Raw genomic sequence first — 16,638 nt, forward strand, 5'->3', positions numbered from 1 at the left:
AATACCCACAAAAGCAGTGAATATTCATCTGTTACAACAGTACTCTGACTGCCAAAGCGTGCTTTTCTAGTAGGTCTGCAGCAGGGTTAATCAGACAGTCCTCTGGGACCGTACTGCCAAACAAATATTGCTGAATACACACCATAAATATCTGTAAGTCAGACTACTGCTAACTAAAGCTGCATTTAAAGGTACTCCTTGCTGCCTGTGAATGGCTGCAGCTCTCAATATCAGAGAAGCTGGGTCTCTTTACAGCAGTAAAGAGTACAGCCCTTGCGTTTTGCTGCCTATCACAGGCTGCTCTTGGCAAGTGATCTTTTTCTTTTGCCTATTGGTCTAGACATTACAGTAGTGGAAACTGTCTTAATTTTAAGGAGTTCATTTTTCCACAGCAGATTTGGACATAGCTTGTGTTTGACAAGAAACAGAACTGCTAAAGCTATAGTTTGCAGTCCTAGAAACTCAAGTGCGTAGCATGACAAAAACTGTACATTTTTGTTTCCTCTGTAGGGATGAAGCCTATTCCTGCCTTTCTATTTTTATATTTGTTCTAAAGGTGCTACGTTGGCAGTCAGAGTGGATTATGTTGCCTGGAAAAGGAAAAATAATAAGAACGGGTTTAACTCTACAGAAATGCAGTCGACACATCAGAAGCCCTTTCTTAAACAGGACTTGCTTACACCAGGGCTGAAGAATTCAGCAGATGAAATAATGTGAATCATTTGATCACAACTAATCTCAAAAAATGCTGAGCCATCTTAGGACTGGATTTCAGTTCCTCCAGTCTGGCTTACTTGAAGGCAGTGGGAAGAAAGCACTGATCATGAAAATTCTGTGATTCTCTTCAAGGATTTTTTTTTTTTAATCCAAAGAGTTAAGTGCAAAGCTTCTAGAAGTGTACATTGCCTGCTTAGCATGCAGTTTACAGTAGTAGGTTCATGAATGCCCTTGTCCTAGGGACTTTACATTCAGATAAAAGTTGATTTATTACTCTAAGCATTTTATTATTATAGAAAGGCCTTGTTTACAAGCTGATATAGCCTTATTTTATTTCTTTCTCCTTTCTTATCCTTCTTCCTCTCATTTGCAGCCCTTAAATCACATGAACCATTCTCTCATGCAGTCAAGAACACAAATGAAGTTTTATTTCAATTTGAGAATAAGCATAGTAATTATTACTAGCCAAAACACACTCCCTTGCTTTCATCTCTAGGGAACTGCTTCCCTAGAAAACGTCAGCTTGCCAAAAATTGAGCTGTGCTGGGATGCTTGTTGGCTTTTAGCAAGTGCCCTGGTGAAGACTGGGTGGGACCTGTGCCTCATCTGCCAGCCAGGCCCTCCTGCCCTCCCAGAGTGTGACCAGCAAGCAGCTTTGCCTTCCTGTCCCCTTGCTGTGCTGCTGGTAACCTGGACTCTCAGGGCATCACCACAAGATGCAGCTGCACCTTGGTTGGTGATGGTAAAGTTACAGGGAAGGCTGGCTTTCCTTTCTGTGGAGAACTTTAGGAGAAAGATGAGAGAAGCACGTCCTGGTTCAGTTTTAGAGCTAAAACCAATAAATCATAGTTTCCAGAGTCAAAGACATCAGATAAAAGTCTGCAACAGTACTGAAGTCTTATTGCTACACAGTTGTGGTTTCTCGAGAGTTGAGCTGTGATTATTTCCCCAAGGCTGTGTCTATGGAAGGGTTAAACTTGGGAGCAGGGGGTTCTTTTAAGGAAAACTTGTCTGGGAGAAGGCTGCTCACCAATGCCAGAAAATGTAAAACTGAGAACTCAAAACACACGTTTTTGCATTCTTTCTTTCTCTCCTTTTTCTTTTTGCTCCACCCCCCCCCCTTCTGCTTTGCTTCTTCAATTCTTACACATTCATCATCCAGTCTCCTTTCAGTAAGTTTTTAATTGCTTGCCTGAGGGAAAGAGGTTAGGTTTTCCACATGCTCTTTGATTTTGATGTACTGTGGTTTAATCACAGTGAGATCATATTTACACTGAGTCTATTGTTTGCATGCTTTATTTTTTCCCTTCTTTTTTTTTTTTTCCTGTTGATGTCACAGAAGGCACACAGCCCTCAGACAGATTTGAAAAGGCTTTTTAAAGTCATGGAGCTAGATCACACCCTTCCTTGGGTGGGGGGAAAGGAAACTGCTTATACCGTACAGAAAACTGTGAGTTAGGTGTGGTGGAGTTTCCCAAAATATCAGCAGGTCTTGAAAGTAAGAAGTCAGGGGATGTGGTTTGCATTCCCAGAAAGAGCAAAGAAAATGGGATTTCAGCATTCCAGAAACTCAGGAGGGCAGGGGAATAACATCAGGATACGTGATCAGTGGATCACTGCTCCGCCTCACTGTAAATTTTGCTGTCACTAACCAGATCTGCCTTCTATGATCACTCCAAAACAGAGTGGGTGGTCTGACAGTACAGAGGCAGTGTGTGAATCTCATGGGTGTTCCCTGATGCTGAGCAAAGTGCATTGCCTCAGGCAGGCCATTTTCTAGCCCAGCTATGGCCTGTTTGGTCCCATTGCAAAGAGGGCAAGCAGAAGGTGAGGAGAAGTCTCTGCCTCTGCTGAACTTCCCCTGAATTATCATTATGCACTGCAGAGGTCTTACATGATACAGTGGCATTTGTGGTACATCCAGAGGAAGGCCACTAAGGTGATCAGAGGGCTGGAGAACCTCTCCTGTAAAAAAAAAAGGTTGAGGGAACTGGGCTTGTTCAGCTTGGAGAAGAGAAGGCTCTGGGAAAACCTCACTGTGACCTTCCAAAATTTATAATCAGGACGGGGGCAGGCTTTTTATGTTGTCTGATAGTGATAGGACAAGAGGGGGAATAGTTTTAAACTAAAAGAGGGGAGATTTGGGTTAGGCGTTAGGAAGAAACTCTTCATTCAGAAGGTGGTGAGGCACTAGAATGGGTTGTCCAGAGAAGCAAAGTTTTGCAAAGTACTTTGCTGACTGCCTGCAAAAACCTGCATACACCAATGTCTCCTATTTGCTTAAAATGGAATAGCTATGGTGAAACAAAAATGTCCTTGGAGCTGAGAGCTGTTGGTCTCTCATGTGTTTACTTAACATTTGAATCCCTATCTTGGAAAAACTGATGGACTACCTCAGCATTTTGAGGGGGAGCATGAAGTGCCCGAGACCTAGCTGCCTGCCACCCCTCCTGGCTGGGGTATTGTGCCTGCATAAACTGACTTTGTATAGCCAGAGTCTGACAGGTATCACGCCCTCTTTGGTTTACCCCACTGTGAACCATTAAGGAGGGGACATTCCCACTTTTTAGCATTACTGCATAACTGATGGCACTACAAAAAGCAGCCTGGAGCAAACTCTGCAGTTCAGGCCTCTGAGGCCAGACAGAGGAGCTCGAACAGCTCAGTGGATCTCTGAAATAAGACACTTGCCTTTCCCTTCTGCAGACCCAAGATTTTCCACATCACAACTTCCAGACAGCTTGGCATACTGTAGCATGACTGGCAGCCTCCGTTCCAGAAATGCAGAGGACCAGACCACGAGTATATTCAGGGTGGAAGAACAGTCCTTATTAGGGCTCTGCTTAGGCTGTTGCCTCCTAGCTTGCTCTCTCATTAGCTGTGAAGTCAATCTTCCAAATCTGTACATGGAAAACTGCCTTAATTTCCAGCCAACAGGACTTATAATTACTTTGGCTAGTAACACTTAACCAGAAAAGTGTCTGCCCTAAAAGCAAGCTTGTTTTCTTTGGAGGAAAAAAGCAGTAGAGAACCTAAAAAGTGCAATTGTGGCATTTGTCTGAAACATTATGATGCTGAGATTCTGCAACCAGGCTCCCTCTTTGGTCCTTAGCTGTGAGCCAAGGAAGCTCAGTCCTTGAAGTTCAGAGCCACAGTCTGAACTGGATGCTAAGGGCTTCTCAAAGCCCTTCTGCTTGCCTGCCTGTAACTGTGGTAACAGCAACACCCTGGTGCTGCAGCAAGCCGTTTCATACAAGTTGTGGTAGCATTTCCTGCTTCCTCGGTGGTGTAACTATTGACTTAAGATAAAACGTAAGTACCTGCAGCCAGCTTGCTGCTGGCAATCAGCTGTTACCAGCCTGTGGGCTGCTACCAGCAAGCAGCAAGGGACCATTTTGCAGTCCATTTCCCATGAAAATTCTGTTCTCGCTGCCTTGTTCCCTATTTGAGGAGACCAGCAAAAGACATTTTCCAAAGCAGAGTGGCTTATTCTGACCTACCTCAACTTGTATTAAATAGCCATTGTGAAAAGTTGCTTACTGCAGCTAGACCTACCACGCATCAACAGGTTCTTTCCTTGCTAACACAGAGCAGCAGATTCTTTATTTCGGTGGCAGAGACAAGAAGTAGGAAGGGAGACAGGAGCTTAAAAGCACCGATGTTAAGCTGCCCTTGCAGTTAAGTGGCTCTTGCAGTGAAGCTCTTCTATGTGAAGGTGCAGTAGAGCATGAACTTCACCCTCTTCCACCAGTACTGCTTGTAGTCAAGTGGTTTCTCTCAGAATGTAACTCTTTATTGGATGTTTGGAGCATTCATTCTCAAGGGCAAATCATTACTGCTAGGCCTGCAACCATAGAAGGGTATATAAACGCTTTAATAGCTATGATTCACTTTAAAGAAACCTAAAGCAGAAGCAAGGGATAACAAAAACCAAAAGGAGACAAGAATCTGTACAAAAATACTCTGTGATGGTGAATTCAGAGTGATTCAACCAAGACAAAGATACTGGTTTGCGCATAGCCGCTCTTTCAGGGCGTCTCTCCCAGCTTTCCTTCTTTTGTTGCTCTCTTCCTTCCTTTTCCTAAGCTATCTTAACGTAGAAGAGATGCCATTTGGAATTTTAAGAAGTTGTTTGTCTAAAAATAAAGTAAGGGGTCCCACCTCTTTTCAGATAAGAGAAAAGATGACTTCCCTGGTTCTATTTTCACATAAACTCTACGCCTAAGAAGCAATACTTAAAGAAAAAAAAAAAAAAGAAAAAAAAGAAAAAAAAAAAACAACCACCAGAGTAGAAGTCAGAACACACAACAACCCTGTATGGAACGTCCTCAGATTGCACCTCTGAGGGAAGCGACTGAACTTCTTTGAGCTCACGGTCGGCTGAACCTTTCCCATGAATGAGTGCTCATTGATGGCAGCGCTGGCTGAGGCAGCCCTGCGCGAGGAGCTTGGCACCGCAGCCCTCAGGCTTAAGGAGACCATTGTGTTTAATCTCCTGGCGTGTCATTTATTATTCCCGTGTTTACTTCCACGGCTGCGTGCACCTCACACGTTCTTGTTACCCACGTCATTGGCTGTGTTTACTCTAAGAGAAAGTGTAGATGTTTCCACCGCTCTCTTGAGCTGTTCCCTCTTCTGCCGCTCAGCCTCATTAACAAGTAGCTTTTTCATCCTTCAGACCACAAAGAGCAGACTTCTTGGCTGCAGGGAAAGCTAGCAGATCATCAGGGTATTTTCATGTGTTTTTATTCAGCTGTGGGCATGTTAGCCATCGATTCCTGTAAATTTGGGAGAGAGGATCCTTTCCAGGGCTCATCTAACAAATCTATAGGCTCATATTGGCTTTAGGTCCAAATAATGGACCTAGAGATAGAATGAAAAAAATTAGGTTGAATTTTTGTGTGTCTGTTTTGTCTGTACAGAATGTTAACACAGAGGAAGCTTGACCTTGGCTTAGGCTTTCAAACACTGCAGTATTACTAACAAGACACGAGGATTCAAAAGTCAAACTGAATCTTTCCAGTCAACGAAAGTCAAAGCTGTCATTAACTGAAGCGTGGCTTCTGTGACACAAGGCTCAGGGGAACAAAGCTGTATTTAGACCACAGGTGCTTTCAGTTTTCAAAGGGAGCACAACTGCACATAGCATTTGGTTAGATGGACCAAGGGATGGACTATCTTTCATCTTCCCAGAAGAAGGCTGTAACAGCTCTTCAGTTCATTTCATGAAGCACAGCTGATTTCTATGGCACAGCCTAGGTTATCCCTATCTAGGATCAGATCATTTCTCCTTTTAAATTACAGAATTTGAATCTGTAGCTTTGAATCTGTCATCCTCCTTTTTTTTTTTTTTTTTTTTCATTTTTATATTGAAAATATAAAGGGATTTTTGTGCAATTCACCGTTTGCATAAACAAGCTCCAGGACAAGATTCTTATCAGCCTTTTCTCTGTTGCCAATTTCTTTAGGAAATGGCTGAGGGCTTTTAGCACTTGGTCATGCAAAAAGATCTCTGCTGTGCCTTTGCCTTGTCATCTTACGTGTTAGTGCTTATTTGGTGCTTCACAGATAAATGAGCAATAGAACCAGGCCTCTAAGGGCAGGTCCAGATCATTCCAGATATTTGTAACTATTCACTAAGACAGAGAAAGGGAAAAGCATAATAGACATGACTATATATGTGTGTGTATATATATATATATATGAATGTATATAACAAGTGATGCACAAGCAATTGCTTACCACTCCCTGACCAGTGCCCAGCTAACTCCCCTAGCAGTAGAAGAGAGAAGATGAGCTCCCACCCACTTCAGAACTCCTTTTGCATAATGTCAGATGGCATGGATTATCTTTGGCCAGTTTAAGTTAGCTGTCCTGCTCCTGTAACCTTTCAGCTCCTTGGGCCATTTGCTGAGAACAGCCTTGGCTCTGTACAGCACTGCTTTGCAGAAAGTATAAACATCACTGTTCTATCAACATTATTTTTCTCCAAGAACCAAAAATGTTGCATCATAGCAGACACTCTGAAGGAAACAATTAAATTTCCAGCTGAAACGAGGACACCCTCTGCAGTGTCTGAGCCAAACGGTGTGCTGTGAGATGTGACCAGATGCCTCCAGTATCCCAAAGTTAGTCAAGCCTGTCCAGTCAGTGGGCAGATAAAGCCTGCAAGTGTTGAAGAGAGTCTTTGATTGGAACTTCTTTCTGCATGTAGAGAAGCAGGGACCACCAGCTCAGTTGCCACAGCAGGTTAATGTTAGCTTTGTGGTTTTCAGAAGCTTTCTTGATGACCTTCTGTGGTGACTGTTTCGTGTTGCTTTTTTAACCCTGAAGGCCAACTATGCTGACTAATGAGAACATTTGTGACACTGTTTCTGTAGCTTGTATTGAGAAATCGTGTGAAGGAAGAATAGAGTCAGGGAAGTACTCAGCACAGGAGGTTTGCTTAGCACGAGCACTATGTAATTGGCAAGGAAGCAGCAGTGTTGTTTTTGGTCCCAGTGCTTACATGGAGAAATATTTAGCCTGCTTTACTGCTCCATCAGTGACTGACGCTGGTGACATGACCATGAGCCATTCAAAAGACTTTGGGAAAATTGCTGTGAAACAAGCAGCAACCAATTAGTATAATTCACATGCTGGTGCCCAAGTTAACTCTGACAACAAGAATCTGAAGCTATTAGAAGCAAAGTTCTTGAAACACATCCAGAAAGTATTAACATGCTGTATGCCAGGTGGTCAGAAGGTCACTGGGACAGAGATAATGAGCAACTGGAAAAAAAAAATCACATGGGAACTTTCATCTGCTCTAATTGTACCACCGTTCCATTCTTTGTTCTCAGAACTGCTGTGATGTAGAAGCTAATCGGGCTTTTTAAATACCCTAAACCAACAAAGTATAGGAGAATAAACATTTATCATAAGTTTAGCCTGCTCATTTTGTGGACCCCCTGTGCTTTCATCCTCCTTTAAACACCATTCTCTGCAAAAGCCCTGTTTAAGTGGTTAGTTACACAGCCAGTCGTCTTAGTTGATTTCTCGTGTGAAAGATGCATTCAAAAGAAATGTAGGAAGATGAGAGATTAACTTGTATTTCCAGACTAGACAGGAGCTTTTCCTTATTGAAAAGTCGGATGAGCAGCAAATTCAGCCCAGCAAGAGAGCAAGAGCAAGATGACTGTTTTTAACCATGCTAAAGAAGAGTTTTACAGTTCTGCCAAGGCATGGGCAAAATTGCTTTGTGCTTTTTCTCTACACGTATTTCTCAGTGTTGTTGATTGATGAACGGAGCAGACTTCACTCAGAGAGTATTGTGGCTCCTAGTGCAGAGCTCAGAACGGCAGTCCTGCCAGAGTCCAAGCCAGAGCTTAATTTGTACTGACCTCCTTAATGATGCTGATGAAAGGCAAAGCCAATGTTTCTCATATGTCTGAAAGCTGATCTCCCAGTCAGAGAAGAAAAAACTGATCTCATACACCCTGTTTCAATACCACATGTCTTGAGAAAAACATACACTCATCTACCTTTTATGTGATACTCAAGCTCCCCTTTCTTCACCCACCGATCACCCCATCGTGCAACCTCCTGGTTGTGTGCTACACTTAAGAAACACTGAACTGAGCTAGGTCAAATGGATGAAGCACAGAAATGGTGGGGAATCATTAAACTAGTGTTTAACAACAGGAAAAGATGTAACAAATGGAGAAGAAAATAAAAGTGTTACGTCCAAGAGGGAGGATAAATATGATAGATAAAACACTGACCTGTACTTGCCACTGTGCCTATGATAGATAAACTTTCAAGACAGCTGCATATCCTATTTTACAATGGATTAGCACCATTTTGGTTTGTGTCTTGCATCCAAATACTTTAGCTGGAACACTCCAGATATGGGGCTCCCTGTGTTTTTTCAGGTGCTTACAATTAGTTTATAACTGTCTCTGCTGACTGCCTTCACCAAAAAGCAGGCAGGCATAGAACAGTTCCTGCCAAGACATTTGGAAACATCACCAGAGCCAAGAAATGAAATGTTCACAGCCTTTGTGAGGAATCCAAGAATGTCAGCATGTACTGCCTGCCTACTTTCCACTGAATACCTAAGCTTGGCTAATGATTTGGAACTGAAACATACCATACAGGCCTGCAGCAAGAGAGGGAAGGAGCTAGTTCAATCCATGAGAAGACATGGCACTTCTCAGTAAGACATCTGAACCTCACATACCACAAGTTGATGTAGATTCTCTTTGTGTTTTAGGCTGTTTTTTCCCCTCATCATGTGATCCACAGTTTATATCACTTGGAGTCTCGCTCAAGTTTGACTTAAAGTATCAACTAGCTAGCTTACCAATACATGGATCATACATGTTAATAGGGAAATCCATGGAGGGAAGTGAGGCTGCAAGCCCCAAGGAACAAGAACAACACTCAGAGCTGAGAGCAGTGCTCTGCTGGAAAGGACAGGATCAAGAAAGAAACCATTTGAAGAGCCTCCACTGGACGTTGTATTGCTGGAAAAGCTCTCACTTGCAGAGTTGCTAATACACCAGCATCTCACTTCTCCAACTTTGGAAAGAGGAATGCTGTGTTAGGTTGCATCATTTTCTTTGTTATTTTGGTTTCCCGCACACTTCTTTGTCAAATTCAGTTCTTTTTTTCTCTCTACCTAGAACGTGCTTGAAGTTTTGGAGAGTATGTTTGTTCATTTGTTTTTCTTCTCTTTCTTCTTCCCCAGAATCTTATGGCAAGAGCTCTCTATGATAACGTCCCCGAATGTGCAGAAGAGTTGGCCTTCCGCAAGGGAGACATTTTGACCGTGATAGAGCAGAACACCGAAGGCCTCGAAGGATGGTGGCTGTGCTCCCTCCATGGCCGGCAAGGCATTGTTCCAGGCAACCGCGTGAAGCTTTTGATAGGTCCAGTGGTACAGGACAGTCCTCCCAGCCAGGATATGTCCAATTCAGGACTGACGCATCAATCCTTCAACCAACAAAAGATCTATCAAGTGCCAAGCTCACATGCCTCAGCACGGGACCCTGTCTACCAGGTGCCTCCTTCCCATATGAATCAGGGAATTTACCAAATACCCACTGGTCACGGTGTAGCAGGGCAAGATATCTACCAAGTGCCACCTTCCACGCAGAGATGCCTTGACGGTCCACCTCTGACTAACAAGGTGAGTGCATTTACCTTCATGTCACACTCAAAACTCGTGTTGCTTGTGCTGATTGCCAGTGATGTAGTTAATGTATAGTGATTAGGCTACGGACTTCAGACATAGGAAGGATAAATAAATAAATTGAACTGCTTACCCACTCCCTGCTTGTAACTTTACTGCTGTGGGAGGAAAAGAAAGGCCCAGCTCTTAATGGCTTGCTTATTTCATAACTCAGTAGAGCATGCACTGCTGAAGGTGAGGAAAGTGTGTTATCCTATGTCCTCACAGGCTCTCTAAGGAGCCTGAAGCACATCTGGCATATGGCACTCTTGCATTATCTACTCAAAGGAGAGCTGTTGCAATGAGACTAACTCTCCCACAAGTTAATGAACAGTAACATCATCTGCCCCAGTAATTTTTATTTAATTAAATATGATGTACCTTGCTGGAAAAGTCCCAGTGGACCTAAACTTCAAAGACAGAGCAATGATTGCTGAGATGAGATACTTGGAAGAGTGAAGGAGCATGAGGATGTTAACAAGAGATGTTTAATAATGAGCCTGAAGTTTACAGAAATGAATTTGATGCTTATCTATAGCTAAAATGCAGATTTCTAAACTAAAAGAGGGAGCTGCAGCAGCTACACAGTGCAGCTATTACTGGAACAGCAGAAAGCTCCAAAGGCTTCAGTGAGCATAGGAAAGACCTTCCAGTACTTGAGCCCCTTCCTTGTGCTTGTTGTCCATCTCAGTCTCTCCTCATCTCCTATATTTACCTCATTTTACCTTTGCAGATAAATTGGTACGCAGTGCCACCTACATAGGTGGCAACAGGGCCTTGGTGGCTGAAAGTGTTAGAGAAGGTGTGTCTGTATGAGGAAGCAGAGGAGTTTGCATGAGGAGCCTTCCAGGCTCCTTCCAGCCAAAAAGAAGTTGCCCTACTGTCCCTCCATTCCCACCTCTGGCAATTAGCATCTTCTTTACCTACAGAGCTTAAGGTTAAATGAGCTGAGGATGTCTCTGTCAGCAACTTGTTGACTAGTTCAGATTTTCAACTCCAGATTTATATTGGCAAGACAGTCTGTTTTGGGTTGTTGTGTTTGTTTTTAGCCCCTAAACTCAGTCCATCAGGCACTTGGAAGAGTTCTTCTAATGCTTTTATTTCCTTGTTATAATTTCATTTTCACTGATAAAAATAGATGGACTGTTTTCCTTCTCCTGTGCAAGAGCAAAAAATCTATGAAATCATTCCAAATCAAGTTAGAGGAGAGTTTTGTTTGCTCAGCTTTTCTAGTTATGTTGTGTAGGACATGCAGGAGAATAAGATGAGCAAACTGCACTTCCTGCAAGCAGCGTCTTTGTTGGAGCAATTATTACCCAAGAAAACCCACATCTCTCTCCTTTCCCTTTGGCTAGATACAGTTAAACCTTTCTCAGGGCAGTGTGGTTTATCTATCCACATTAGTATTTAGACACCCACCAAAGCAGTCACCAGACACCCAGCAAAGAGTCAGCTGACTCAAAGGAGAGTTCGCATTTTAGCGTTGGTGTGCGTATAATAGCACAGTCCTGTGCAGAGATACCTCAGCTAGCTATCTCAGGCCACACAAGGTGCACCAAACTGCAGAGCTGTGCAGAGTATGATGGGAAGCCCAGGATGCTAGCTCACATGCAGTGCTATGTACTGACCAGCTACTTTCCTTTTAGAAAATATAAATGACCAGTGTATAAATGACCACTGGCATAGTATTCATGGTGTAATGGTGTGCACTCTGCATACAGAAATCTCTTCATGTTCCCTCTGCTTTCTCTAGCTCCATCAAAATTATTACAACATTCTGCATAAGCCTGGATGCAACGTGGAGCATGCTAAAGCCCTAAATACACAGAACTGAAACAGATTTCAGTAATGCAAACTTCTAGTGGAAATGAAAAATCAGTGATGCTAACGCACCTGTTTTCTCTAAGTTTATGCCTAGAAACTTTTCTGCAAATCTGAATATGCATTTTTCTGAAGTCACCCTCTGTAGGAAAATAAGACCAATTATTTGGCTTACAACTTGTTTTGCTCAATTCTTTGCAAGTTATGAAAAGTGAGCTGTGCTACACAAAAGCAAGTGAATTGACCACTCTAGAATAAATTAAATGCATATTTATAAAGCAGTTTACCCTGAGCAAAGTAGCTATCAACATGCTTAGTGCTGGCTAGCATTTGTTACTCAGGATGGGATTGCTTTGATCCTGAGTCAGTTAATTTGGTGTACAGGCCCCAAGTCTCAGTGCTCAGTATGTAGTGGCAGGCTTGCTGGATGGCAAACCTCATTCCAGCGTCCTGCTTTGATTATGGGCAGACATCTGTCTAGTCCTGTGGAATTCTCTGGTTTAGACTAAAAAGAGCCCGTTGGAACTGAAATGATGATGAACAAGTAAGAGCTGTAGGTTTATTAGTAACAGAAGAGTGAGGCAAAAAGTAAAGAAGCAAATTCTCCATTCTTTATCATCCTAACCTTGCAAAGCTGTCTTTACAGCTGTGCTCACCAAAAGCAGCTGCTGCAACTCCCTGCTAATGCCTTTGTGAAAGCAAATCTAACCAAGGAAAAGCACTTTAGCACTTGCCTCCTATGTCCAAGGTAACAGCCTGTCCTCCTAATCCTCCTTTAGGAATCCATAAGAACAGTCCTTAGTATTGAGGAAAAGGGGAAATCTTGAACATTTGATTCAAGGAAACTTTGCTTGCACTTCCAAAGGAATTAATAGTTTTTCCTCAGACTTGTGACACATGCCCAAATGGCATAATTGAGCCACTCTGCTTTCTTCCATTAGCAGAAACAGCTGGTCAGCAAGCTGTGCATCTTGGCAGGGCTATAGAAGTTGAAAGGCTTTTACTTTACACTCACTGCATATGTAAGCCTTCTCCTTTCTCACAACTGTAACTCAAGAAGACTATGTCCTAAACACCACCCTAAGCAGGGCCAGCAGCAGTTTCTATCCTATGCATTTCTGTGCACATTTGCCTGTTGTTGTTTTGTTTTTTTTTGTGTGTGTGTGCAAATGTGTGGTTTGGCTGCCATACAGGTTTTTTACAGGCAAAGCTCAGGAACTGCTGTCAGGCAGTAATTGTCTAGCCTCAGGTAACAGTAAATCAACAGCAAGCATGTTATAAAGCTGCACTGAGGTAACACATCTAGTTAACCAGAAAGGCAAAGCAAACCAAAAAGGAGTCTTGAGGCAGGTGATTATGATGATGAATTGATTTTGGCCAGGCAAGTTGATAACAACAGAGCTCTTTACAGCTTCTTCTATCAAATAAAAATGCCACCTTCTAAAACTTACTCTACAAACGACAGAGATAAGGAAGGGTGACTGAAAATTAGCCGTGTTCAGCTGCAAGCTTCTGTTGCTGCAAGTTGGGTCACAAAACAGTTACACCCTTAAACGTGAAGAGCATTTGGGGAACTTAAAGGTACAAAAGCACCTTGCAGTTTATTTCTCCCATCTGTGCTCAACCCTCAGCCTTACTCACTTTTCATTGCAACAAGCAAAGAGAAGGAACCTTCAGACATACCTGGTATTCAGGAAACCTGGGTTTTATCTTTGCCACAGAGTTCTACATAGTCTGGAGTGGAGTCTCTGCACCTCAGTGATCTCATCTACAAAACATGTGGCTATAATTATAAGAGAACTCATTCTGTACAGAAAATCCTTCGAGAAAGGTGCTATCAAAACATCAAGTGTCTTTAGCATCTGCAATTACACATAGTTTTCCCTAGTTTAAAGTCCTTGTGAGAACTAATGATTACAGGACATCACCAGCATAACTCAGGTTTTTTCTTCTCATAGTTCAGTGTTTCCCTAAGTGATCTGCTCTGCTGTCTCAGCCATCCTGAAAACAGCTTTAGCCAAAAGTTCCAGGGAAATTTTTTGCACGTTGGAAAGCCATTACAACAAATTCTGAAAGTTTTCTGTAGGAACCAATAGCTTTCAGGAATCAGCATAAAACAGAATACGAGGCTGACACACCACAGCTGCTCAAGTGGGGAGGAGACAGCTCTGCAGCAGATATCAGCCCTGACATGCAGCTCTCACAAGGACCCGAGTAACTCAGCTAAATGGAGACAAATGCCAACTTGGAACTCTACAGCTTTTTTGTTTGTTTATTTTAAACTAGAGCTCTACAGTTCAGGAAACACTTGGATTTATCCGCCTTTTAAAGATGGATGAAGCAGAGGAGGGAAGGAGCTCATATTCACGCATGAACATCCCTGGCCTATTTCCAGGTGTAAACACGCCCTTGGCAGACCCTTTCACACCCCACCATCCTGCGTTCTCCACCTTTTTCATGAGTTCAGTGCCTTCAGCAGGAGGTTTGGGTAAAGCACAGGCTGAGGGAATAGGCCTTGTTTCCCTATGGTCTTTATTTAAATCAGAGTCACTCTCGATGGATCCATGAGAAAGTGGAAACGCAGCCCCACATGTAGCACCACCCTGACTGCTTTGGCACAGACTTCAGTAGCAGAGTCAGTTAGCTGTGTTATGGCGTTTTTCCTTCCAGTTAAAGAAGTACTGTCTTAGCTGGGAGGGTACAAACAGCTGCTTGTAATGCGTGCTCCAGAAATAAGCTTGCCTTTCCTTGCCTAGCTTCACATTCCTCTTTTTACTTGTCTAGCTTCACATTCACAAAGTATGAAAATGCAGACATTTAGCAAAGCAAAGAGCTACCTTTAAGCGTGGCAGACACATTTTGCCAACAAGCTTTCTTTTTCCTCACATAAAAACAATGTTTTTGTATTCCAGGATAGAATAATGTCCCCGTTTACCCTTGAATCTAAAAGTCCTCTGATCCAGTTCACTCAAAGGGCCCGAGCAGTCGTCTTACCATCTCTCTTTTCCTATTACTTTCACATTGTAAATTCCACTTTGGGGATTTTTAACCTTCGTAACAAAATATTGTTTCAGTGTTAAAGTGCTGAAAACACAGCAGAATTGCTGAGTGCTGCAGGAATTGTAATGCATACCTCGGCACTCGCGGCTCTGTTTCGTGAAGTGTGCTTTAAAGGATGAAATTGTCTCAAATTAAATGCAAGCTGAATGGTAAAGGCAGCACACAGCCTTAGACTTGGGAATTTCTCTTGGAACTTTCCACGTGGAATTAATAGGAGAAGTGCCATTTTAACTGCACAGACCCTGCATCAGTAATCTATCCACAGGAGTCTCCATGCAAACCAACAAATGAAGAAAACCTCATCCACACATCTGAGTAAGCAGTAGTTAGTCACCAGTGTGATTTCTAGAGAACTATTTTAAGAAAAAGCTGCGTTTTATTAGGCTGAATAAACATATGAGCTCAACATTACTCCCTGCTTCTCCCTAAGCACAGGGCTCTTTTTAATCAGCTCTGTTTGTAGACCAGAGGGCATCATTTTTTCCCTGTAGCACCAGAAATAAGGCTGGTCCTGCTACCTCAACCAACAGATGAGCCCCTGGGGACACAAATCTGCCTGCCCAGGCACAAGTACAGGATCAAACCTTAGCTTAAATTAAATAAGTAAATAATACAGGTTTATGGGCTCTCTCTTGATAGTTAGAACTAACTGGATCTTTGGTTACATCTGAAAACAGATTAGCCAAATAATATGTCTGGGTAATTAACATTTCCCCACAAAGTACCAAAACTCAGGCAGAACAGCAGTTGAGCATTTTGGAAAACTTGAATGGAAAGTTGATTATTCCAAAAGTGGCTGTCATCATGAGGAGGAAGCACTTTTTCTGAGATGGGAAATGGATGGATGAAGACTCATCTTTGTCAGGAAATACAGTTCTGTGGATAGCTGGAGGCTTTACAGGTGTTGGATGATTTTATAGATATTTATTTTGGCAGAAAACTAATTATCATCCAAAGATCATGATTCCAGATCTGGCATGAAATGTTAGCATTTTTTATTTTTTAAATAGCAGTGTTAATATTGTGTTTTGAGTTTTTTTTTTTTTCCTTCAAAAACCTCTAAATCTAAATGAAGCTTTCTACCAAAACACCCCTAGAATAGAATTAAAGTGAAATAAATGCAGTTAGTCCTAGGAGATAAAAACCTTCCATAAAACTGTCCATCCTCAATTCTTAAAGAGCACTAACATATTCCTGTTGGGTCTTATCACAACATTCACATGCACATGCACAGTCAGACCTGTCTGAGGTCTAGTCTAATCACTGCATTACCTACATCCTTAATTGCCTGTTGCATTAATGTATGTTTACAAAGAGTCTATACCTCCCATTAACTTGCCAAAACAAGCTATGTGAATGTAAAAACCAGTCAGTAGGAGAGCTTGTCAGAACAGTTGCCTTGAGAAATCCAATACAAAAATAGAGCCAGAGTGTAGATTATGAGCCAGGGAACATCTACAAATCAAACTACATTGAACTTCTTCCTAATGGGAGATTTTATTTGCCCGCTTCTCTCGGAAAATCATGATTCTCAACTTAAATGATTGAGGGACACTTCACTATTCTGCTTATGTGTACCCCTGAAAGTGGTCTTGTGGAATTGAAACCAGCAGTGCTTCATCACAACCAGTTTTTCCTCCCACTGGGAAATGCCAATTTGCCAAAACTGAAACTGTTGACAGGGTAGAGTCTTTTCTGAGAAACGTCTCAAATGAAGAAATGAAATATTTGAAGAGAAGCAATACGTCATTAAAACATCTGATTTCAACATATTCCAAATGCAGACTGTTTTTCTCCCCCTTCTCCTACCTTCTACCTAGAAATTT

The 16,638-nt window shown here is 42.3% G+C and overlaps 1 protein-coding gene across 3 annotated transcripts in view; it reads left to right on the top strand.

Annotated features, from left to right (window-relative positions):
- NEDD9 (neural precursor cell expressed, developmentally down-regulated 9) overlaps window positions 1-16,638 on the top strand; it is a 90,817-nt gene that overhangs the window by 59,676 nt on the left and 14,503 nt on the right. For all 3 annotated transcript variants that reach the window (XM_031589362.2, XM_090136940.1, XM_031589361.2), the window contains one exon: window positions 9,449-9,889. In XM_031589362.2, coding sequence (XP_031445222.2) covers window positions 9,449-9,889 — 441 coding nt within the window. The remainder of the gene's footprint in view (window positions 1-9,448; window positions 9,890-16,638) is intronic.

Source organism: Phasianus colchicus, chromosome 3 (assembly GCF_987193195.1).
Source record: "Phasianus colchicus chromosome 3, bPhaCol1.hap1.1, whole genome shotgun sequence".
NCBI lineage: Eukaryota > Metazoa > Chordata > Aves > Galliformes > Phasianidae > Phasianus > Phasianus colchicus.